At 42.7% G+C, this 26,646-nt stretch overlaps 1 protein-coding gene across 3 annotated transcripts in view; it reads left to right on the top strand.

Moving 5' to 3' along the window:
- Positions 1-305: 305 nt before the first annotated feature.
- Positions 306-26,646, top strand: part of LOC144494110 (N-acetyltransferase ESCO2-like) — a 48,679-nt gene continuing 22,338 nt past the window's right edge. The window contains exons 1-7 of one of the 3 annotated variants that reach the window (XM_078213696.1): positions 306-444; positions 693-758; positions 9,069-9,128; positions 9,739-10,750; positions 16,373-16,435; positions 19,351-19,426; positions 20,024-20,084. In XM_078213696.1, the coding sequence (XP_078069822.1) occupies positions 9,076-9,128; positions 9,739-10,750; positions 16,373-16,435; positions 19,351-19,426; positions 20,024-20,084 (1,265 nt within the window). In that variant the 5' untranslated portion in view covers positions 306-444; positions 693-758; positions 9,069-9,075. The remainder of the gene's footprint in view (positions 445-692; positions 759-9,068; positions 9,129-9,738; positions 10,751-16,372; positions 16,436-19,350; positions 19,427-20,023; positions 20,085-26,646) is intronic. The other 2 variants (XM_078213695.1, XM_078213697.1) reach the window with 2 other exon arrangements.

Here is a 26,646-nt window from a genome sequence, read left to right on the forward strand (position 1 = left end):
GCTACCAAATAAACCTGTTGGACTTTAACCTGGTGTTGTGAGACTTCTTACTGTGCTTACCCCAGTCCAACGCCGGCATCTCCACATCCTAATTAGTGAGGCCAGTGGGCGGGGTTAATCAGGGATGCTCGGGAGCAGAGTCTCTCGGCAAGGTTGAGGGGCGGAGCTAATCAGCGAGGCTGGGGCGGGGTCTATCGGCACGGCTGGGGGCGGGGTCTATCAGCGAAGGCCAGGGGGCGGGGTTAATCAGCGAGGCTGGGGGCGGGGCGTATCAGTGATGCTGGGAGGGGGAGGTCTTGGTGAAAGGCGCGCGGAATTTGGAAGCTGCGAGTCAGCTCGCGCGGCGGCGGTGGTGGTGACAGTTTGAGTTTGATTTGGAGCCAGAGCCGCTCGGCGGCCGGTCACAGAGGGGGGACTGTAGCCGCCTCTCCTGCAGTCGAGGAGGTGAGAATGAAGCTTAAAAAGCCCCGGCTTATTTGGGGTTGTATCGGAGAAGTGAGTGAGTGGATGAACTCTGACGGGTTGGTTGGCAGGGGCCCCTCTCTCTGGAGAAGAGCCTCCTCCCTCTAACAACAACAACGCGCTGCGTTTATAAGTGTTACTTTAGGGGAGAGATTTTTCAGACAAAAATGTTGCCTCATGAATCCTTGCCGATCCTTCTCATCATTTCATATTTGAATTTCTCCGATCAGGTTTCCGTCCTTGCCGCAGCATTGAAAAGGCCCTAACCGAAGTCACAGATTATATTCTCGGGCAAGGTCACTTCTGGTTCGCTGAGCATTTCCTGTGATTTTTTTTTTAACCTTGTGTCTTGTTGATGGCTTTGCTGGTAATTGACATGGTTGATCACGCCATCCTTCAGATCCGTGCTAATTACCAAGCAGTTATCCTTGTTTGGTTACATTATCCAAGGCATCTCCAACAATGGCTTCTCTTCCCACTCTGTGCTCCCTGACAGTCCCTCTCTTCCTCATCTGCACACTATCATGATCTCAACTTATATACATCTGCTAACGCCAACAATATCTACTTCTTGACTCCTCTTTGGTAACCTACTGCTTGCCTGCTATTCAGTCTTGGATGAGCTATAATTCATATAGCTATAACCATCATCAGCTGTCCAGGGCCCCCATGCTCTGAAATTCTTCCAGCCCTTTGTGCCCTTCCCTGCCCCATTGAACTTATCTTTTTTGGTCACCTCTTTAATATAACACTCTGAAGCCCCTTGGTGTGTTTTTCTAAACTGAAGATGCTACATAGGTTCAAGCTGTACACATAATGCCTGGTGAATTCACAGTGTGTCGAGTAATGCATGTGTGCAAATGGAATGTTGGCCTTTATTGCAAAAATACTGGAGTATAAAAGTAGAGAAGTGTTGTTGCAATTGTGTACGGTGTTGGTGAGACCGCATCTGGGAGTATTGTGTCCAGTTTTGGTCTCCTTATTTGAGAAATAATGTGGTGCTTTGGAGGCAGTTCAAAGGAGGTACACCAGATTAACTTTTTTATTCATTCATGGGATGTGTGCATCACTGGCTGGCTAGCATTTATTGCCCATCCCTAGTTGCCCTGAGATGGGGAGGAACTATTCTCGCAGAGGGTGGTGAATTTGTGGAACTCGCTACAAAATAATGCATTATTTTGTAAATTGAGTTTGTGTTTTTATATGCCCTGTTTGAGAACAGAACTCCCACTTACCTGATGGCGGGGCAGCGCTCTGAAAGCTAGTGGCTTGTGCTACCAAATAAACCTGTTGGACTTTAACCTGGTGTTGTGAGACTTCTTACTGTGTTTACCCCAGTCCAACACCAGCATCTCCACATGATGCATACTACACAGTGAAGTAAATGGAGCAACACTAATGAATTATCAGATAGAGCCATGGGCACATCAACAAGCAAGTGAATAGAGCGATGCCATCAGTTAATGAATAGGTTTCTAAAAATGCTGCCTCCGCGCCAGGGACCTGGGTTCGATTCTGCCCTTAGGTGACTGTGTGGAATTTGCACGTTCTCCCCATGTCTGCGTGGGTTTCCTCCCACAGTCCCAAAGATGTGTAGGTTAGGTAGATTAGCCTAAAAGGGCAGGGTTACGGGGATAGAACGAAGGGGAAGGCCAGGGTGGGATGCCCTTTCGGAGAGTCAGTGCAGCCTTGATGGGTCGGTTGACCTCTTTCTGCACTGTAGAGATGCTATGATAGCAGTTGTAGGTTTGGAGAGTGCTGCCTAAGGAACCTTGGTGAGTTCCTGCAGTGCATCTTGTAGCTGGTACACATGGCTGTCACTGTTCCTTAATGGTGGAGGAATTGAATGTTTGTGTAAGGGATAGCAATCGAGCAGGCTGCTTTGTCCTGATTGGTGACCACCTTTGAGTGTTGTTGGAGCTGCACTCAGACAGCCAAATGGAGAATATACCATTGCACTCCAGACTTTTGCCTTGTAAATGGTGGACAGGCTTTGGGGAGTCAGGAGGTGAGTTATTCACTGTAGGATTCCTAGCCTTTGACCTGCTCTAGTAGCCGCAGTATTTATATGGCTAATTCAGTTCAGTTTCTGGTCAATGGTAACCCCCCAGGATGTTGATAGTAAGGGATTCAGAGATTGTAATGCTTTGGATTGTCAATGGCAATGGTTAGATCCTCTCTTGTTGGAGATGGTCACTGTCTGGCACTTGTGTGGCATGAATGTTACTTACCACATGTCCCACATGTCAGCCCAAACCTGGAAATTGTCCAGGTCTTGCTGCATTTGGACATGAACTGCTTCAGTATCTGAGGAGTCACAAATGGTGCTAAACATTATGCAACCATCTGCGAACGTTCCCACTTCTGATCTTATGATGGAAAGAAGATCATTGATGAAGCAGCTAATGGTGGTGGCATAGGACACTACCCTGAGTGCTCCCTTGTCGGGGAACACTTCAGCAGTCAAGGGCATTCAGCCTCTGATCTTCGGTCAAGCATTCTCCAAGGCGGCCTTCACGACACACAACAGCGCAGAATCACTGAGCAAAAACTGATAGCCAAGTTCCGCACACAAGAGGATGGCCTCAACCGGGATCTTGGGTTCATGTCACACTATCTGTAACGCCCAAGATATGCCTGGGCTTGCAAAATCTCACTAACTATCCTGGCTTGAAACAATTTACACCTCTTTAACCTGTGCTTAACCCTCTCTCCACTCGCATTATCTGTAACTGTAAAGACCTGATTACCTGTTAAGACTCATTCCAACCATTATCTTGTAAATTGAGTCTGTGCCTATATGTCCCCTGTTTGTGAACCCAACTCTTCACTCACCTGATGAAGGAGCAGCGCTCCGAAAGCTCGTGCTACCAAATAAACCTGTTGGACTTTAACCTGGTGTTGTGAGACTCCTTACTGTATTTTTGATGTATGCCGGATGCACTAGGACCCACAGATTCCATTTAACCAATGTGCTTGTCCAATAAGTTTTACCCAGGTGTTTCAGCAAGTTACTGACAAATAACTGAGCTCGAGTCAGTTCAACCAACGCAACTTTATTTCAAACAATATTAAGTTAGGATAGCACACTTTAATTCTAAGAGTTCTTCCACTCAACTGCCCATTTCACTAGAATACAAATACTTCCCAGATCTTGATTCCTTGTCGATTCACTGGTTCCGATTGCTTGATTCCTGCAGCCTGTTACTGTCAATCTGTCTGTCCCCCTCTCTCTCTCCCCCAGCCCCCCCTGGTCTCAGTCAGTCACTCTCTCGGCGTAAAAGGCGACTTGCTCAGGTCTTCACTGTGTCCAGCCGTGCCTCGGGATTGGTGGGGAGGGGGGGTGTCTTACCTTGCCTTGCTCGAACTGTGGGTCTTGTACCTTTCTGGCTTCCAGAACTTTCTGGTGTTTTTGGCCAATCGGGGCCCTGACTTGATTAGTTTTGATGTGGAGATGCCGGCGTTGGACTGGGGTAAACACAGTAAGAAGTTTAACAACACCAGGTTAAAGTCCAACAGGTTTATTTGGTAGCAAAAGCCACACAAGCTTTCGGAGCTCTTAGCCCCTTCTTCAGGTGAGTGGGAATTCTGTTCACAAACAGAGCTTATAAAGACACAGACTCAATTTACATGAATAATGGTTGGAATGCGAATACTTACAACTAATCAAGTCTTTAAGAAACGAAACAATGTGAGTGGAGAGAGCATCAAGACAGGCTAAAAAGATGTGTATTGTCTCCAGACAAGAAAGACTCGCATTGTAAATTGAGTCTGTGTCTTTATAAGCTCTGTTTGTGAACAGAATTCCCACTCACCTGAAGATGGGGCTAAGAGCTCCGAAAGCTTGTGTGGCTTTTGCTACCAAATAAACCTGTTGGACTTTAACCTGGTGTTGTTAAACTTCTTACTTTGATTAGTTTTGCCACCTCAAAACTTTGTTAATGAGTTTCGATGGTCATTCTTTGTTTGCTAGTGTCCTGGTGCCTGTATGTCATGTTTTGGGCTCAGAATATGCATTTGCTCTTTTGTAGCAGTATCTAAAGGTGATTGTTTCATCAATGAGGGTCTGATTATTTCCTAACTGTATTCGGGTGAGTTCCTGACTCTATTGCTTCATTAAGTTATTTTCATGTCTGTAGATGTGTTTTATGCATTCCTGACTTCTATTGTTTTACCAGTTCGCTACAGGGGCTATTGGCAGTAGGACTGATTCTGAGTCTAATGTCTCCGGTATTAGAGAGTTCCCAGCATGCTCTGGTATATTGGCCAACTTTCTGCTGGTCTGTTTCATATAATTCTGTAAGGAATCTAACAACCCCAGGTTAAAGTCCAACAGGTTTATTTGGTAGCAAACGCCACTAGCTTTCGGAGCGCTGCTCCTTCGTCAGGTGAGTGGGAGATCTGCTAACAAATAGCAAACAGGGCATATAAAGACGCACACTCAATTTACGGAATAATGAATAATGATTGGAATGCGAGTCTTTACAGCTAATCAAGTCTTAAAGGTACAGACAATGTGAGTGGAGAGAGCATTAAGCACAGGTTAAAGAGATGTGTATTGTCTCTAGACAGTTGGGGAGCACTTCAGTGGTCATGGGCATTCGGCCTCTGATATTCGGGTAAGCGTTCTCCAAGGCGGCCTTCACGACACACGACAGCGCAGAGTCGCTGAGCAGGGTCCGATAGCCAAGTTCCACACACATGAGGACGGCCTCAACGGGGATCTTGGGTTCATGTCACACTATCTGTAACCCCCACAACTTGCCTGGACTTGCAAAATCTCACTGGCTGTCCTGTCTGGAGACAATACACATCTCTTTAACCTGTGCTTAATGCTCTCTCCACTCACATTGTCTGTACCTTTAAGACTTGATTAGCTGTAAAGACTCGCATTCCATTCATTATTCTGTAAATTGAGTTTGTGTCTTTATATGCCCTGTTTGCTGTTTGTTAGCAGATCTCCCACTCACCTGACGAAGGAGCAGTGCTCCGAAAGCTAATGGCGTTTGCTACCAAATAAACCTGTTGGACTTTAACCTGGTGTTGCTAGACTCCTTACTGTGTTTACCCCAGTCCAACGCCGGCATCTCCACATCATATAATTCTTACAGGGCTGCTACATCTTAATGCTGTGGAGATGCCATCTGGAAACAATTTTACATCTCATCCGCTTCATCCTGGACCACAATATCTTCACCTTCAACAACCAGTTCTTCATCCAGACACACGGAACAGCCATGGGGACCAAATTTGCACCTCAATATGCCAACATCTTCATGCACAGGTTCGAACAAGACTTCTTCACCGCACGGGACCTTCAACCGATGCTATACACTAGATACATCGATGACATTTTCTTCCTTTGGACTCATGGTGAACAATCACTGAAACAACTCTATGATGACATCAACAAGTTCCATCCCACCATCAGGCTCACCATAGACTACTCTCCGGAAGCGGTTGCATTCTTGGACACGCGCATCTCCATTAAGGACGGTCACCTCAGCACCTCACTGTACCGCAAGCCCACGGATAACCTCACGATGCTCCACTTCTCCAGCTTCCACCCTAAACACGTTAAAGAAGCCATCCCCTACGGACAAGCCCTCCGTATACACAGGATCTGCTCGGATGAGGAGGATCGCAACAGACACCTCCAGACGCTGAAAGATGCCCTCATAAGAACAGGATATGGCGCTAGACTCATTGATCAACAGTTCCAACGCGCCACAGCGAAAAACCGCACCGACCTCCTCAGAAGACAAACACGGGACACAGTGGACAGAGTACCCTTCGTTGTCCAGTACTTCCCCGGAGCGGAGAAGCTACGGCATCTCCTCCGGAGCCTTCAACATGTCATTGATGAAGACGAACATCTCGCCAAGGCCATCCCCACACCCCCACTTCTTGCCTTCAAACAACCGCACAACCTCAAACAGACCATTGTCCGCAGCAAACTACCCAGCCTTCAGGAGAACAGTGACCAAGACACCACACAACCCTGCCACAGCAACCTCTGCAAGACGTGCCGGATCATCGACACAGATGCCATCATCTCACGTGAGAACACCATCCACCAGGTACACGGTACATACTCTTGCAACTCGGCCAACGTTGTCTACCTGATACGCTGCAAGAAAGGATGTCCCGAGGCATGGTACATTGGGGAAACTATGCAGACGCTGCGACAACGGATGAATGAACGCCGCTCGACAATCACCAGGCAAGACTGTTCTCTTCCTGTTGGGGAGCACTTCAGCGGTCACGGGCATTCGGCCTCTGATATTCGGGTAAGCGTTCTCCAAGGCGGCCTTCGCGACACACGACAGCGCAGAGTCGCTGAGCAGAAACTGATAGCCAAGTTCCGCACACACAAGGACGGCCTCAACCGGGATATTGGGTTCATGTCACACTATTTGTAACTCCCACAGTTGCGTGGACCTGCAGAGTTTCACTGGCTGTCTTGTCTGGAGACAATACACATCTTTTTAGCCTGTCTTGATGCTCTCTCCACTCCCATTGTTTTGTTTCTTAAAGACTGGATTAGTTGTAAGTATTCGCATTTCAACCATTATTCATGTAAATTGAGTCTGTGTCTTTATAAGCTCTGTTTGTGAACAGAATTCCCACTCACCTGAAGAAGGGGCTTAGAGCCTCGAAAGCTTGTGTGGCTTTTGCTACCAAATAAACCTGTTGGACTTTAACCTGGTGTTGTTAAACTTCTTACATCTTAATGCCTCAGTCAAATGCTGCCTTGTTTCTCACGTGTTGTTGCAGACTCGATGGGCCGAAGGGCCTCTGCTTCACTGTTTGTTTCTATGATTTTATTCGATTCTATGATGTTAAGGGCAGTCACTCACCTCACCTCTGGAGTTCAGCTCTTTTGTCCATGTTTAAACCAAGGCTGTGATGTTGTCAGGAGCTGATTGGCCCTGGCGGAACCCAAACCGAGCATTCGTGAACAAGTGAAGAGACTCGATTTATTTATTAGTCAAGTAGAATTACATTTACTGTGAAAACCCCCTGGTCGCCATACTCCGCCATCTGTTTGGGTACACTGAGGGAGAATTTAGCATGGCCAATGCACCAAACCAAACAATCTTAGCAATAGAAGAAATTGGACTCTACGTTTACTCTATTTCTCTTTAAAGATGCGGCCATATCTGCTGAGTCTTTTTTGCCAGTAATTTCTGGTTTGTTTAAAATATTGGCAGTATTTTGCTTTTATTGGTATGCTTTGTTTCCTGTGCCGCAGTCAGTGATGGGTGATCCATCTGTTTTGTTCTTTTCAATGTCTGCAATGGTTTTGGTACAACATAATGCTTGCTAGATCATTTCAGAGGGCACTTAAGAATCGACCACATAGTTATGGACTCGCATGTAGTCCTGACTGGTAAGGATGGCAGATTTCCTTCCCTGAAGCACATTAGTGTACCAAATGGGCTTTTACAGCAATCCACAGTTTTGTGGTCATCATTATTTAGATTAGCTTTACATTTTAAATTAATTGAATTTAAATTCATCAACAGCTGTTGCGGGGTTTAAATTCCTGTTTCCAGATTAATAGTCAGGTCTTCTGAATTACTAGTCCAGAAACATTGTTTTTATTTTTTCATGGGATGTGGCATTGCTGGCGAGGCAGCAGTCATTGCCCATTCCTAATTGCCCTTGAGAAGGTGGTGGTTATCTGTCTTCTTGGACTGCTGCAGTCCATGTGCTACTAGGGTGGGAGTTCCTGGATTTTGACCCAGCAGCAGTGAATGAATGGTGATATAGTTCCAAGTCAGGATGACGTACGGCTGGGAGAGGGATTTGCTTGTTTTCACATGTACCTGCTGCCCTTATCCTCCAGGTTGTAGAGGTCATGGGTTTGGAAGGTTCTGTCAGACGAGCCTTGGTAAGTTGCTGCAGTGCTTTTTTGTCGATGGTGCACACTGCTGCCATTGTGTGTTGGTGGTTGGGGTATTAATCAAGCAGGCTGCTTTGTTCTGAATGGCGTCCAGCTTCTTGAGTGTTATTGGAACTGCACTCAACCAGGCAAGTGGAGAGTATGCCATCAGATTTCTGATTTGTACCTTGCAGATGGAGGACAGGCCTTGCAGAGTCAGGTTGTGAGTTACACAGACTTCCCAGCTTCTGGCCTGGTCTTGTAGCCACAGTATTTATATGGCTGGTCCAGTTCAACATTTGGACAATGGTAACCTCAAGCATGTTGATAATGGAGGACTCAGTGATGGTAATGTCATTGAATATCAAGGGGAAACATTAGCACTATGCTACTGTACTCAGTAGCCAAATCCATGCTGCCGTAACACATGACCGAATGGAAGGGTTATTTTAAGATCATGAACTTAATTGCTACCTTAGCATTTTTTAAAATCTAGATCATAGATGTCCCAAGTTGCCAGTCAAGGTTTATTAATTTATGCAGATGATACTGAGTTATCAGTAGGTAGGATGCAGTGCACATGATAGATTTAAGGTGTTTAGTGGCAGTAAATCATGTTAGAATAAGTAATGTGTCCTTATTATTCTGTGTACTCCCCGCCTGCTTTTGTTTATGTACAGAATGTTTACTTTTCTGTTCAATTTGTTTTCTGTCTTAGAGGAAAAATGCCTGCAGTTACGCCAAGAAAGAGGAAGCATAGTTCTCCAAAAGATGATTGGTAAGTTGTGACATTTCATTGTTTATGAAATTGAATATCGGTTAGCTCATTCCTAAACCTACCTGGTTTTTGAGGCATCTCTGCTCCAGGCTGAATGAAAATGCTTATTGTCGTTCATAGCTAGCCATAACCTATTCTATTAATACTGCACATTCAAAACAGACAAAAAAATCCTTAAACCGTTATTTTAATTTAATGGGAACTAATTGAACATGGTGTTTAACTCTCCGTGAAGTGTTCCAAATATGTTTTCTGAGAGCCTAGAGATTTATAGGTTGAATTGAAAAAAAAAGACAATATTATTAGAAAAAGAAGCTAGTTGTTTTTATCCATATGTTAAGTGGACTATAACATTTCAATTATACACAGTTTGTAATAATGAGTTGTGATTGTCTCGGGTACATGCAATGGTCTCGGATGCGTGCGATGGCAATGTGAAGGTCTTTTGTATTGAATCTCATTCAATTGTTACAGTTCCATTTTACTGTGCCAGGTTGGTGCTGAGAATTATGTATGTGCATAAGTCACTGATTTCACACTAAAGTAAAGCTTCAGTATAAAATATTGATTTTAGTATGATTTAACCTTCACAACATTTTATTTTCAACAGTCAGGATTATACCCCCATCAACGGAGCAATATCTGGGACGTCAACAAAGAAAAGAATCCTTGATTTTGTTACTGTTGCCTGTTCATCAAGAATATCATCCCCTGATTTAACAACTTCAACAATGTTAAGACAAAGCATTTTTAATTCTGATAAAGAAAATCTTCTTGGCAACACACCTGTTAATCAATGTCAAGGTGATTCACAGAAGAAAGTCTCTAGGCTGACAGAAAAGGCTATCAGCAGAAAGGGCTATCTGCACAAACCTTCTGTACCTACAACATGTTTCTATGGGAAGGGGGAGCAGCTGTACCTCACTCCTCTTGAGAGAAAATTGTTTTATGCAAGCAAGTTTCCTAAGAGTGCTACTGTAGATGAACAACATGATGTGAAAAGTGCAAAGTCTCAAATGAATATACAAATTAAAACCAAAGTAAAGCAGCCAGTCACTTCCAGTTCTAAAGCTCCATTGAGTTCAAAGGAAACCCGAATAAAACAAAAAGTCAGATCGAATGACACAATGACCCTTCAAAACAAAAATGCATATTATGGATCTTTAACCAGGACACTTCTTTTCACTTCAAAAGTGAACGGAATAAAGGTACAGCAAAAACCTCGAATCCAATTAGGTGCAGCTTTCTTTTCCACAAGCAGAAAACCCCAGTTGTTGCTCAACCAGAAATTGCCAGACCCCAAATCCAAATCTTTTTCAACAGATCACAGCTTCCAGCATAAGCATAGTAAAAGCGACGTGAAAGTTGTCAAGGAAACTCTTCAGGTAGTTAATGACCGTGGAATGAGTAATGGGATGAGTGAGAGCACTTATAAAGTGGGAATTAAACAAGAAGTGGGAAGAAAAGCTGAAAAATATGCACACCTGCCTGCCAACTCGGTTGAACATTTGCTAATGAGAGAGGTGAAGGTGGTACTTCAGAGAATTGAAGTGGCACAACTCAAACATCCAATATCGATAAGCAAGGAGAAGTCATTGCAACAGGGAGATTTGACAACAAAAGTAAGATAAAGAACTTTGATGAAATCTTCTGTAACTTTTTACCTCCTCTCTTCCCATCAATATTTGACTTCTTAAATGTGTTTTTCGGGTTACTTAATGAGTACTCCAGCATAATTAGTGACTACTTTTTTGTACGGCTCTAATTTGAAGATATAGATCCAGGGGTATTGAAGCTTTTTGTTTTCATGGGCTCCATCAAATCCTGGAATCTAGAATCATAGAATGGTTGCAGCACAAAAGGAGGGCATTTGTCCATTGTGCCCATGCTGGCTCGCTGCAAGAGAAATTCAGTTCGTCTCATTGCCCTGCCCTTTCCATGTAGCCCGGCAATTTCTTTCCTCTTCAGTTACTATCCAAATTTCCTTTGAAAACCATTATTAAATCTGCTTCCACCACATTCAGGTTGTTCATTCCAGATGTTAACCACTCTCAGTGTAAAGTTTTTTTTTCGTGTCTTTTGCCGATCGCCCTAACTCAGTGTCCTCTTGTTCTCAATCATTCTGCCAGTGGAAATTATTTCAGTGAGTATGCTTCAACTTTAAGTACAGTCAGCCTTTCCAATACATAAAGAAAGAACTGGTAGACTTTGGCACACCAGCTTTGCCGGTCCGCTCACTCGCAACTTATTACTGAAATCACCACCTCAATCGGGTCAACCACCACCAATCAGCAGGAGATCAATGATCAATTTAAAGTTTTTTTTATTCCACTTTTTATACCTCAGACTCCCTTTCAGATCCTTGTTTGTTTCACAATTTTTTATTAACGAACCATTTCTAACATCTATGAATGCATTAGAAATACCTACCCCTTTTCCCCGAAATGAAATACAAAAGGCAGCTAAATCCATGCAAAGTAATAAAGCACCGGGGCATGATGGATTTCCAATAGAATTTTATTTTAAAAATCTTATCACAATTTTCTTCATTATTATTGTCTCTATTTTCTGAATACTTGCTCTCTAAAACGCTCCCTGCTACACTGTGTGAGCCATTTTTATCAGTTCTATGAAAGAGAGATAAGAATCCTCTGCATTGCAGCTCAGACAGGTCTCTTTCCCTTTTAAATGTGGATGTCAAAATACTGGCTAAAGCATTAGTCCACCATCTGAACCTGTCCTTCTACCTCTTCTGACCAGACAGGTTTTGTACAAGGCAGGCAATCCTTCTCTAATTTAAGGAGCCTTTTCAATATTGTTTGCACACATTGAATTACTGCTCTTCCTGAGGTTCTTACGACAATGGATGCAGAAAAGGCTTTTGATAGAGTGGAATGAGATTACCTTTTCTTCACTCTTCAAAAGTTTGGATTTGGACCCACTTTTATGAAATAGATAATTAATGAAATAGAAAATTAATGTAATCCTCCTCCACTTCTCTACTTTAGTATGTACAAATAATATCCACTCTAAACTTTTTGACCTTCATTGAGGACCAGTCAGGGCTGTTCCCCTTCCCCATTACTTTTCACAATTGCTACGAAGCCCCAGGTAATTTCACTGCAGACCTGTGGAGATGTGCAGGTGTTATACGGGGTGAAGTTGAGCAGAAAATTCTCCCTATATGCTGATGATCTGTTTCTTTACATTTCTGATCCTGCTTCATCTCCCACATATTTTCTGTATTCTTGAGCGATTTGGTTATGGTTCAAGTTTTAAAATTAATTTGCAAAAGAGTGAAAATTTTCCTATTGGCTCTACTGCCAAGAGTTACCACTTTTTCTTGTTCCCTTCAAGGTTTCGTTAAACCGTTTTAAATATTTAAGGATTTTAGTTACTCGATCTCTTGCAGATCTTTTTAAGCTCAGTTTGACCCTTTTGGAACTATTGAAGCAGGACTTGGCACATTTACCCCATTAGCTGATCATATAAATTTTGTAAAGATTTTTGCCAAAATTTCTGCACTTATTTCTGTGCATTCTATTGTTTATCCCCAAGTGTTACAAAAGATCATTAATTTCTTCCTTCATTTGGAATAAGAAAACACCCAGATTCATGAAGTGTTTCTACCAAAACCCAAGCATTTAGGTGGTTTGCCACTGTCAAATTTTCAGTTTTATTGTTGGTCTGCCAATATCCATAATATTTCTGTTGGCTTCACTTGGACCCGGCTAGTTTAGCATGGGTGTAATTGGAGGCAGCCTCCTTAAAAGCCACACCTCTGCCTGTACTGTTGTGCTCCTCCATTCCTTTTTCAACCAGTCACTTTTCTTCAAACCCTATTGTTAGGACAGTTACTGAAGATTTGGACTCAGTTCAGAATACACCTTTGGGCTACAATCTCTCTATGCAACCCTATTGATGCAAATTATCTACTTCCGCCTTCATTGAAGCAATTCTGCTTTTCAAGTCTTGCATGCGAGAGGTGACAAACCCTTGCTAACTTGTATATTGATAATATTTTTGTTTCTTTTGACTCTCAGAATTATGGTCTGTCCGGCACACACTTCTTTCGCCACTTACAAATCCACTTACAAAAATTCACTTAGTTTCCTTTGTTGCTTCCTAAATCACCAATGGATATTATATTAAAACTAAATTGTTTTGTTACATTGAAACATAGAAAAAATACAGCACAAACAGGCCCTTCAGCCCACAAATTGCGCCGGTCATGCCCCTACCTACCTATATATAAACTTACCTATAACCCTCAATCCTATTAAGTCCCATGTACTCATCGAGAAGTCTCTTAAAAGACCCTATTGAGTTTGCCTCCACCACCATTGATGGCAGCCGATTCCACTCACCCACCACCCTCTGAGTGAAAAATTTACCCCTGACATCTCCCCTGTACCTACTCCCCAGCACCTTAAACCTGTGTCCTCTCGTAGCAGCCATTTCAGCCCTGGGAAAAAGCCTCCGAGAATCCACCCGATCTATACCTCTCAACATCTTGTACACCTCTATCAGGTCACCTCTCATCCTTCGTCTCTCCAAGGAGAAAAGACCGAGCTCCCTCAACCTATCCTCATAAGGCATGCCAACCAATCCAGGCAACATCCTTGTAAATCTTCTCTGCACCCTTTCAATCATTTCCACATCCCCCCTGTAATGAGGTGACCAGAACTGAGCACAGTACTCCAAGTGGGGTCTGACGAGGGCCTTATAAAGCTGTTGGGGGTTAATTTCCAAATTATATTTTCTAATCGCTTCTCTACACTGCCCTTTGCTTTTTGCCTTGGAAGCACTTTGGGAGCAAGATTTTGATTCCGATTTATTGGAAGATAACTGGAAGTCTATTCTGTCTTGTGTACACCTCATCTGTATGTGCAACTCATGGCTTTCTGCAATTTAAAACCTTGCATCTTATCGATCTATCCAAAGTTAAATTATTTATTCAATCTGTGATAAGTGCCAAGCTGCCACGGTGCCTCTAATCCAAATGTATTGGTTTTAGACAAAAAATTCACTTCACGCTCACATTTCAGTAAGTAACATTGAATCTTCTATTACAGCACTCTTTGGAATGAAACCTAATGGCATCCCTTTTACAAAAATTGAGACTGATGCACTCGTCTTTCCAACATTATTGGCTTCACATGAAGCCCAGTGCAAGCTGCAGGAGCAGTATTTCATCTTCAGTTGGGCATTTTGTAGCCCTCAGGACTCAACGTTGAGTTCGGAAACTTTAGATTGTGACCTTTCTCCTCCATTTTAAACCCCTTTTAAAAAATATCCTATGCAGGCATTGCCTCAATGCAAACTCCATCCCCTCCCCTTCGCACACAAGGCCATCTAACTTTTGTTCTTAAAGTTGCTACTTTCTGTTGCAATCTCTTACAAATCTAACATTCTCCCTTCAGTTCTGACGAAGAATCAAATGACTCAGAACATTAACTCTGCTTTGTCTCCAATGGATGAACCTGTCAGTGATTGTTGTAAAAACCCATCTGGTTCACTAATTTCATTTAGGGAAAGAAACCTTGCCTGGTCTGGCCTACATGTTACTCCTGTCCCACAGTAGTGTGGCTGATTTGGGGACAGGCAACAAATGCTGGCCTTGCCAGCAGCACTCACTTTCCATGAAAGAATATAATTGTAAAAAATTATCAAGGTCCAGAATCTTTGCTATGTGCTTCAGAAGTTGTGGACGCACCAATATCCAATAATTAATCATTAAAAGCTCCTGATTTGAGTTGTGAGATTATTTTTGTCCATTTTCAAGTGATTGGATCAATTTTACTTGAGTGTCCCACCCCTAGAATGTAATTGGGACCCAGACACTTGAAAGGGAAGGTTGAAAACTTAAATAGTAGAATGGGAAGAAAGGAAGCAGTAAAATCCATTCAAACTGATGTGATGTGTTTTAGTTTCACAGGATTTGTCATAAATAAGTATTTCTGATATCAGATTGTCATTTGTGCTGATAAATAGTGTTTGCATTAGCAGCAAATAATCTGGTCTAGAAAACCCATTAAGCTGCTGATTGTCTAAAAGAATACCATTTGGTTTGGAATGGCAGATTCATAGAATCATAGAAACCCTACAGTGCAGAGGGAGGCCATTTGGCCCATTGAGTCTGCACTGACAACAATCCCTCCCCAGGCCCTATCCCCACAACCCCACACATTTACCCTGCTAATCCCTCTAACCTACACATCCTGGGACACTAAGGGGCAATTTAGCATGGCCAATCAACCTAACCCGCACACCTTTGGACTGTTTTTTTGTCTTTCCCGGTGATGCACATTAGGATGTTTCTCTGTGTTAAAAGATGCTACATAAATTCAGTTATTGTTAAAACAATGCATTTAAATAACACTTGCAACTTGTTAGAGACTTGAGCAAAAGTGAATGAATTACACTAACAGAAATGCCAATTTTACTGGTTGATTTTATATATTTATTTGTATTGGCAGTGCTACTAGTAACAGGGCAAGCAACACTGTTGATTCCAAATTAATTGAAGACGTTTCTTACAGAAGAACTGTGTTTCAGTTATACATGTTCTAGCTTTATATTGTCTTACCATGTTGTTTTCTACTTTAGTTGTCAGCACCCAAGCTAAAGAAGAACTAATTATCAGGAGCTTAAAACTAATTTATGAAGATGTCATTGTGCTTATTTTTTGCTACAAAATATCATATTTGCAAAGAAATGGTGCTTCATTTTAATATAATATGCTCAATGCTGCCCTCTTGGGTGATCATAAAATATCTATTTGCACTATTTCAAAGTGCTTTGGATTATTAATTTCTCAAGTAGTATCATTAAAATCTTTTCATTATCATGGTGTTTGGGGAACTGTATGGTGCATATACTAACTTCCTTGTTAAATCCTCATTTTGTACCAGTAACATTAGGCTGTCTCTGTCATGGCCCTGTACCGAGTTGTCGTAGCCAACTGTAATAAAATGTATGGTGTATTTGGCTGATATAATAAGCAGATAAAAAGCCAAACAAGCTGCTTGTTTAATTTATTGAATGGCTGATGTGATCTGAATTCCCATCAAGGGAGTGAGGGGCATGAATGATGAAGTTATGATGCTGAACGTTTTTCTTTGGAATATGACAAATGAATTATGAAAAATACACCAGAAATAATATACATTACATATAAGCCATGTATTGCTTTGAGGTTTTGCCTATAATTGACAATTGTGTGTTGATTGTTCATGTTACAGTGGTTTGACCAGTTTCATGATCCAGAGCCTGAGAAGGAAAAACAAGAAATTTTGAGTGTTGAGGTGAGGTATAAGTGTTATGTTGAAATCAAGACAAGACTGACAAGAAAGCTGTCTTCTGGAAGAGTTATATGTGAAGTGAATGCACACCACCGATTGCTTTTATACTAAATTCACAAATTTGGATTAAAATCTGGAAAGGCTGGAAATACTCAGCAGTCCTGGCAGTATTTGTGGAGACAGAAAAAGTTTACCTTTCAGGTTTATGACTCTTCATCAAAACTGAAAAAAATTCAAACATTTACTGTTTAAAATTTCAGATTTTCAGCATTTGCTATATTTTGCTTTGCCTGTCTCAGTTAGATGACTGTTTCCAAATAGTAATTCTGCTTATCTGATATCCAGTACCGGATAAGCAGAAATATCCTCCAATGAAATATTGGGAAGGTGAACGCCATTGTCTTTGGTCAGTGTTATAAACTCTCGCTTAACCATAGACCTCATATCTCCTTGGCAATTATCTGAAGCTGAACCAGACTAAGTACAGCCATGGCATCATACTTAATCCCTAAGACAAGTTTCTAGTCACATATCCATGTCTTTGTTAAAACTACCTGTTTCCCTCTCCGTAACATCACTTGACTTTGTCCTGCCTTGACTCAGCTGCTGCAGAAACACCCATCCATGCTTTGGCTACCTCTAGACTTGACAATTTCAATGCAGTAAAGCTCCTCGATTGTTGAGTGCAACTCCAATATCACTCGAAGCTCAACACTAACCAGGACAAAACAGCCCACTTCTCCTGGCACCCCATCCACCACCACTGATGCACAGTGGCAGCTGTGTATACCATTTACAAGAGGCACTGCAACAACTCACCAAGGCTTCTTGGACAGCACCATCCAAGCCCATAGCCTATGCCACCTAGAAGGACAAATGCTGCAGATGCATAAGCACAATGTAACCTGCAAGTTCCCTTTCAAATCACACATTATCCTGACTTGGACTATATTGTCATTCCTTCTCTGCCCTGGAACCCCCTTCCTAACACCACTGTGGGTGTACCTACACCATATTGACAGCACCAGTTCACGAAGGCAGCTCACGACCTCCTCCTCAAGGACAATTAGGACTATAGATCCTAAAGTGCAAAAGGAGACCATTTGGCCCATTGAGTCTGCACAAACTCTCCAAAAGAGCATCCCACCCAAGCCCACCCTTCTGCCCTATTCCCATAACCCTGTGCATTTGCCATGGCTAATCCTCCTAACCTACACTTCCCTGGACACTAAGGGACAATCTAGTTTGGGGTGTGGGAGAAAACCAGAGCACCCAGGAGAAACCCATGCAGACACTGGGAGAACATGCAAACTCCACAAGTCTGTAATTGAACCCAGGGCTGTGAGGCAGCAGTGCTAACTAACCACTGTGCTACTGTGCCGCCCTTTATGCGACATGGTGTCACATTTTTGATTTATAATGCTGCTGTGAAGTGCGTTTCTTGTAGCGCAGAGGTAGCATCTACATGTCTGAGTTAGAAGGTCTGGTTCAAGTCCCACTCCCAAACTTGATGGTCATAGAAGATGCATTCATAACATGGTCAAGCAGGTTGACTATCAACCTGCAAATTCTGCCAATATGTTAATGCAAGTGGTAAGAGCTGGTGGGTCTTCTGGTCAGCAAGAACTCACAGAAAGCAATGGCAAACCACTGCAGTTTCTTGCTGAGCATAGCCATGGTCGAACAGCAGAAGTCCATGGTTGCCAACACCCTCCTGGCGCATGGTATCTGAAGAGCAAGGAAAAAGTGCCTTTAGACATTTTCATTATGTTAAAGATACTATGGGTGGGATTCCCGTGCCTCCCAGCCCTGCGTATCTTGGCAGCAAGAGATGGCTTGTGGCATTCTTTGGTCCCGCAGCTGTCATTGAGATTTCCCATTGAAGCTACGCCACATTGCCGGGAAACTCACGGGTGGGTGTGCACTGCTGGTGGGACCAGAGAATTCCGCTGGCATGAATGGCCAGAGATTTCCGGCCTATGTGAACAAAAGTGAAGGAGAAAGGTATATGGATGCAGTGCTTTTGTTTGACAAATGTTAAAAATATATTGTTGGAGCAGCAGCTGAATATTTACTGTACACCTGGCTTATGCTTACATCAAACATAATGCTTGATACCATCGCTGGGTGGCAAGCTGACATAATTAACTTTATTGATATTTATTCACTTCCAGGTACCCCCTCAAAAACATGTTACTGTTTGCCCATTTCAGGCACCCTAACTTAAAAGTAGACTGCTATGCATTGACAGCAATAGTTAAGTATTTTTCTGGAAAATACACTACATTCTAGGATGTTTTATTGTCATGTTAGGCTTTTGATAGTGTACGGCCTATCATTGTCATTAGCGGAAGTTTCATAAATAGTTATTGGGAAGAAGAGTTCCTTAAATTACATTCCTCGTACAATCTAGAGTCTTCTGAACATGTAAGATGCTTTGGCAATTCTATGTCAAATATAAGTGAATGTGGAACTGATCGGTGCCTCTATCAAGAGAGATGGCATTCATGACAGTTTGCTTCACTTCTCACAAAAAATGTTAACAATTTGCGATAATTAGTCTGTTTTTATCCTGGCCTGTTTCAATTAAAGGCCATTTTTCCATTGTGCTGTTCTTGTGCTTTAATATTTATTGAGAATTTTAGCAGTGTCTGTCTCTAGATTAAACTGGATTCATGAAAGTTTTATTTTTGTGTTTCTGTGAAAGGAATTTTATTAATAGTTCTAATACATTCCTTATTAAGACTTGAGTGAAGAAAATTGCATTTTTCACATTCTTAAGATATCCTGATTCCTTTCATAGATGTCGCACTTGACAATGCTCTATTTTGGACCTTTTACACATTTGCATTTAAGCTAATTTACTTTAAAAATAAACTATTGCTTCATCAATATTTCATTTTGCCTTTCATCTTAAGAGCCTTAATACTCGTGGAACTAGTTTGGGACCTGAAGATGGCAGCACCTCTGAAGAAAATAATAACAACAATGAAGGTAATGAATTCAGTTGCGACTAGGGCTCAATATGGAATGAGAACTTGCAGTGGTCAATCATGTACTAATTCTTGATTGGGTAAGATACTGATGTTCAATTTTGAAGAGTCTATGGGGGGAATTTTCCCATCCTGCTTGCCACAGGAATTGCAGCAGACAGGGAGTGGACCATGCAAAGACCCATTGATCTCTGGCGGGATTTTCCAGTTTTGAGGCAAGCGCAGCTGGAAAATCCCGCCCTATATCTATTTCTCATTTAGATCTTTTGATATCTTCCTGGAAAGTAGACACGTTATTGAGTGAAAACATGACTGCTCAGCTGTGACACCCAGAAATCCCCAACCAGACCTGAGATTTTCCAGCATTTTCTCTTTTGTTTGGTTTCAGATTCCAACATCCGCAGTAATTTGCTTTTATGCCTTTGTTTCATTGCTGGTTGAAAAATCCAGGCCAATGTGTTGTAAATATACAAACAAATGTTTAGTGTATATATCATAGTGACAATTAAAATTAAAAGTTTGGTTTTGTGATAGTGCTATTTTTCTTCAGTTAAGCACTGCTTTATTAAAGTAATGAGCATGTTTCTATCCTTTTTAGGCTCATCCTCAGCTGGTGCTATCTATCCCATCTTTAGTACTCCTTGTACTGGCAGTAAAAGGTACAAACTTGTGATATGAATGTGTGATACTAAGTTTTTATCATATGCATAAGGTTAATGTATGATTGTGCGGTGGTTTTTCTATGTTTCTATTAGGATGGAGGGTTATAGGTAGGCCTGGGGGGTGGGGATGTGTTCGGCACGGCTTGTGGGGCCGAAGGGCCTGTTTTGTGCTGTGGTTTTTCTATGTTTCTATATACCAACATATACATGGTTCTCTTAATTCCTGACTCTAGTATTTTTGGGAAGCATTTGTTTTCAGCAGGTTATTATCTCTGCTAAAGTTTCAGAACTGCAGACCAAAAACTAGTATTCTATCGTGCAATTTTAGGCAATGTTCTTTCTGGATTTAATCAATGTAAATAGTGTGAGGTAATGAATTTGGCATAGAGGGACAAACGCAACTGGAGGTACAGATACACAGCTCACTAACAGTAATGATGCACAGATCAATAATGATAGGTTAACAAGGCATTAGAAGCAAACATTAACTATCATAAATTTCCAAGAGCCAGGAAGCCTGACATTGTCTTATTGCAATGCACTGATTAGCTGACTACGAACAATACCAAAAATAAAATTCAGTTTAGTTTGCATGGATTTTTTTCATTCCTAAAACTTCAGCCTTCAAGATAGAAACCAGTTTTTCTTTGTGGGTGCCTATTCAAAGACAATATCAAGATTTGTTTTAATTATTGCTGCAATATTACCAAACTGAAGCTTCAAATTGTCTACATATTTATTCCCATGTAATAAAATTATGAATTGTTTATGTTCTGTTTCTATTTAATGTTGATTAATAATTACAATCAAGCAAGTTGACAATGATTAACTATAAAAGTAAAAAGTGCTACGAAAGTTGCAGGGTAGCAGAAATCCAGCCACAGGATTAGTATTGCTGATAAAATTGTGTCTACTGCTTTTTAAAAAAATGTAACAGCTAATTTACTGTTTTTCCACGTTTGTATGTATCTCGATACTTGAGTGTTTGTCTTATGTTTCATACTCCATTTTAAGTAGTGCATAGTGTTTTTGGAACAAAATTAGTTATTCTTGCCCTTGTGTAGTTGAAATCTATCGGGACGATTCTCCCATCCCGACGCGTTAATTGTTTAGTGCGTCAGGCCGGGAGAATTGCGTGTGGGCCGATTTGCAGGATTTGTGCATGTGTTTCCGACCCGCACGCATTTCCGACGCGCACGCATCTCCGAGCGTGGTCGGGACCATGCTGGAAACCGGCGGGACCAGCAGGTAAGTAATTTCAATCTTATTTTAAAGTTATTTAAATGTCATTATCGGGCCCGGTCCTGAAGTCTCTGGGCCTGATAGCATCTCCCACTTCGTCAGTACAATTTCACTCCGGCGGGGTTCAGACTAGCTCCCCAGCACTGGCTACCAGCCAATCACGTTCCAGGTTTGGGTATCACCAGACCATCCCTATTTCCCCACCTTCAGAAAAGCCTGACTCAGTGGAGACCACTCGAAGGAAGTATCCTAATGGCCTACAGATCATGTGATTAGAGCTCCAATCAGTTGTGACGATGCCCACTCTAGCTGAAGGACCAAAGCTAAGGTTTGGCTGAGACTGGCTGGATACTGGTATAGTGATTAATTAGTGTTATTAATTAGTGTTGAATTGGTGGTAACTGGGCAGACAGCGGTGTCTGGTTTTCCGTGCCCTGAGAGCAACTCACAGGGGAAGAGTTGTTCAGACTTGGCGGAATTTAAGAGACACGAGTTCATTCCCTCTCACTCAGTGTTATAGGCCTTTTCTGATTTCACCCCCTCATGCCACACTTGACAGCTTTCTATAATGAGATTTCTGACGTGTATGTTCAGCTAGAGTTGGAAACCTACTGTACATTCATCCCAATTTTGGCAGATGTCCCAGTTCCTTCAAATCATATCCCCAATACCTACAGGTAATCGGATTTGACTGTGCAGAACAAATAATCAATCGACCCAGTTCCCACATGTTCCCATGGAACATGTTCTCATTCTTGCCACAATTTACTTTGGCTCGCAAGACTTGTTCAAATTGATTGCAGATGCATTAGTCTGAAGCAACACCAAATCTGTGCAGAAGACAGTGACGCCATCGATGGACAGGGAGGCTTTGATTTGAAAACCTCTGTTGCCTGTGACCATCACCCCTCTTCTGCCCACATCCTTCCTGATAGATTTGGCAAACATTTCAGAACAGCACAAGCGAAACAGGAAGGAGGACAACCTTGCCTGACTCCAGTACGATTGGGAAGTTTTCCAATTCCCACCCATTGATTGAAACCTCCGCTGATGTTTATAGAGCATTTGGATCCAATTGCAGATTCCTTCTCAGAGCCTGTTTTGAAAAGCACAGCCATCATGTAGGCATGCAATATTTTGTTAAAGGTTGCCTTCTTGTCCAAGTTTATGGGTTAGATGTCTATCCTATTTTCTATATATCCTTGAGTAGTATCCCTGAGTAGTGCAAGGTTATCGGAGATCATCCTACCAGGTCTAGCACCGGTCTGATCAGGGTTACCCACTGACTCCAGAGCAAATTGACCTAATTGCCAATGAGTTCGGACAGAATTTGTAGCTCACAATAAACAGTGAAATGGGCCACAAATTTCTCATTTCTCCCTCTTTTTTAACTTTTTGTAGATAGTAATGTTTTTTCAGCAGGGCTGGGGAAATCCAGTCTCACAGGGTACAACCAGTAACATCACTCTGGCAGTTTTACTCATCTCGAAGGACCAGACTGCTTTGTCAGCTTGTCCAGAGTTAGCAGTTTGTCCACATTCTCCTGCTAGCTGGCTTCTAAAATCTGTGATAGGGAATAGGAAGCACTAAGAAGTTGTGCTGTGCTTCATGTTGTACAACCTGATTTAAAAATGCTCTCTGATCCTTAGTATGTCAAACTGTGATGATGTAACCAAGCCATTTAAATCCCTCAGGCTGCTAATCATGGAGCTTTCTCTCTAACTTTTGGAAGTAGAAATGTGAGCACATTCCTCCTTGCTGCACTGAGCGGGCTCTGGTATTGATGATCTTGAAGGTATGGCAATGAGTGTGGCCTGCTGGCCTTCTAGTCACTGCCTGGACCTTGCCAGCAGTAGTGGGAGCCTCTGGAAATTAGCTAGTCGCTGGTTCTTTCGAACAACTGCTACCTGGAGGCTGCTGTTTGCCAGCACCTTAACTTTGTTGAAGATGCAGTTGTCTCCCCACAGCAGAATACACAGGCCGGAGGAATGGCAATCTTTACCCCCTGACCTGTGGAACCACTGTTATGACCATTGGCTGTAGGTGCTAAAGTCTGGTAGTTCACACACCTGCAAATGCAGCAAGTTAACTTTTGGTGAGGTATTCCAACGTCGTAGCACATTATGTGGTGGCCTTGACACGGAATTGAGACAATGTTTAGACTAATATGTGGAGTTCGTCAGACCAATTGTCCATCTTTGCTCATCTATACCCTTGGGTATGTTCCCAAGAGCACGATCCTGCACAGTGTTCAAACCAGTGTGCTGAGATACCACTCCTGTTCCCCTGCTGGTGGGTTGTTGTGCTGGGATGACATAGGGTTTTGTGGAGGGGGCATGTAACCCAGAAGGTACTGTCTCCAATTGGTGCTCTTTTCCCTCACAGAAGACGTTGCTGCTCTTGGTTTCCTGAGTTTGATGTGCACTTGGCTCTTCACTGCTTCCAGTGTTTTGAAGCAAGGTGGTCTTTTCCATTCCATCTTTTTTTTTGCAACTTTTTTTGTTCAAAGCAGCTTTCTCACCCTGCTTCACCCAATGAACAGCTGTCAGTTTGAGACATGAGCCACTTGCTGCTAGTTTGGTGATTTGTTCCTTGTGATGCACTTCCTTGATTCTTGCTAGGAACATTGGATTTAGGAGCAGGAATGACCCTTCGAGCCTGCACTGCTATTTGGTAAGATCACGGCTGATCTGGATCTCAGCTCCACTGTCCTGTCTGCTTCCCATAACCCACGACTCTCTTTTGTATCAAAAAACTATCTAACTCAGCCGTGAATAAGTTCAGTGATTCAGCATCCGCTGCTTTCTGGGGAAAAGAATTGCACAGACCAACAGCCCTCTTGAGAGAAAAAGATTTATCATCATAATCTTAAAAAAAAACGACTTATTCTTGAACTGTCCCTTAGTTCTAGTCTCCCGCACAAGAGGAAGCATCCTACTTTTGTCCACGCTATCAAGTCTCCTCAGGATTTTGTATGTTTCATTAAAGTCACCATTCATTCTTCGAAACTCCCAATGGGTAGTGGTCTAAACTTGTTTGACCTTCCTTCACAAGATAAACCCTTCATCCTAGGAATGTGGAACAAACCTCCTTTGAACTGCTTCTAATGCAGTTTATCAATTTTCAAATAAGGCAACTAAAACTGTAACAGTATTCCAGATGTGGCCTTACCTAATCTCTGTACAGTTACAGTAAAACTTCCTTAATTTTATATTCCATTCCTCTTGCAATAAACGCCAACATTCTATTTGCCCTCTTAATCACTTGTTATACCTACATATCAACTTCACGCCATTCGGAGCGGATCAAGGTTGGAAGGCGGATTAGTGCCTGAGGTCATTGGGGGTGGTGGGGATTGGGGTCCGGGTTAGTTTTAGAGGTAGAGTTCGAGTTAGGGGTTATGATTAATGTTTTATTGAGGGTTAGAGTTAGGCTTATGGTTAGGGTCATAGTAAGAGTTAGGCTAATGGTCATAGTGAGTGTTTGGGACAACGTTAGGATCAGGGTTAGCGTTCACTTTGGTATCAGGGTGAGATGTATCGAGGAAAAGCTATAATTTTATTGTTAATGTTGAGATGAGATTCATACCCCAGTAGCTGACATGAAGAAATTCCAGTGTAAGAGTGCTTCAAGTCTAAGGATTAGGAATATTAGCCACACAGTCTTGAATCTGTTTCGGAGAGAAACACAGGTTAACATCTGGGACATCACTGGCCCTAATGAAAGCTGTTCATGCTGATATAACACCATGCCAGCCAGTTTTCTGTCAGCCAATATTGAACTGCAGGAGGGGAATGGGGGTGGGGAGTGGAGGACTGAGGCGGGGTTGGACTTGGTGGTGCAGGATGGGAGGGGAATGCGGTAAGGATGCAGATGGGGTTGGGTGTAGTGTGAGAGGGGGTGAGGTTAAGAATAGGGAGTGGGTTGGGATTGAGTATAATGGTAAGAGTGAAGGATGGAAGATGGGGCTGCAGATAGGGATGAAGATGGGGATTGGCTTAGTGGATGGAGAATGGATGGCGAGTGCTTAGTACACTAGCTGCATCTTCTCCAGGATCTTAGTATTGCTGAGTTGTCTCCTCTAGAGCCTGCTGGCCACCTCTCACCTTCCCTGACCCATCTCCTGGTGCCCAGTTACGTGCCCGAACACATTGGTAAGACCTGGGGTGTTTATAGGGAGAGTGGTAGGAGCCTGGCTGACACAGAGAAAGAGGGATAGACAGAGAGAGAGACACTCCTAATGAAAGCTGCTCATGCTCAGAGTATTTGAAACAAAATGGATGAATTAATTGCACAGATAGATGTAAAGGGATATGATATAGTTGACATTATGAGACATGGCTCCAAGGTGACCAAGGACGGGAACTAAACATTGAGGGCTATTTAGTGTTTAGGGAGGACAGACCGAAAGGAAAAGGTGGTGGATTTTCATTGTTGGTTAAAGAAGATACTGATGCGATATTGAGGGAAGATATTAACACAGATGATGTGGAATCTGTATGGGTCAAGTTAAGAAACATCAAGGGGCAAAAAGAAATTGTGCGGATGGTTTACAGACCATCACGATAGGGCCGTACGGCAGGGCAAGGTATACAATTGGGGGAGAGGTAATTATGATGCGATTAGGCAAGAATTAGGGGGCATAAGTTGGGAACAGAAACTGCCAGGGAAAGGAACTAATGAAAAGTGGAACTTTTTCAAGGAACAAATACTGGGTGTCCTTGATAGGTATGTCCCTGTCACGCAGGGAGGAAATGGCCGAGTGAGGGAACCATGGTTCACGAAAGAGGTGGCATGTCTTGTGAAAAGGAAGAGGGAAGCTTATGTAGGGATGAGGAAACAAGGTTCAGATGGCTCGATTGAGGGTTACAAGTTAGCAAGGAATGAGCTGAAAAAGGGGATTAGGAGAGCTAGGAGGGGACATGAGAAGTCCTTGGCGGGTCGGATCAAGGAAAACCCCAAGGCTTTTTACTCTTATGTGAGGAATAAAAGAATGACCAGAGTGAGGTTAGGGCCGGTCAAGGACAGTAGTGGGAACTTGTGTATGGAGTCAGTAGAGATAGGCGAGGTGGGGCCATGTTTTTGAGGAAGAGAAGGTGTTACAGGCTAATAGGCTGGAGGAAATAGATGTTCGTAGGGAGGATGTCCTGGCAGTTTTGAATAAACTGAAGGTCGATAAGTCCCCTGGGCCTGATGAAATATATCCTAGGATTCTTTGGGAGGCAAGGGATGAGATTGCAGAGCCTTTGGCTTTGATCTTTGGGTCCTCGCTGTCCACGGGGAATCGTGCCAGAGGACTGGAGAATGGCGAATGTTG

The sequence above is a fragment of the Mustelus asterias genome, chromosome 5 (genome assembly GCF_964213995.1).
Source record: "Mustelus asterias chromosome 5, sMusAst1.hap1.1, whole genome shotgun sequence".
Lineage (NCBI taxonomy): Eukaryota > Metazoa > Chordata > Chondrichthyes > Carcharhiniformes > Triakidae > Mustelus > Mustelus asterias.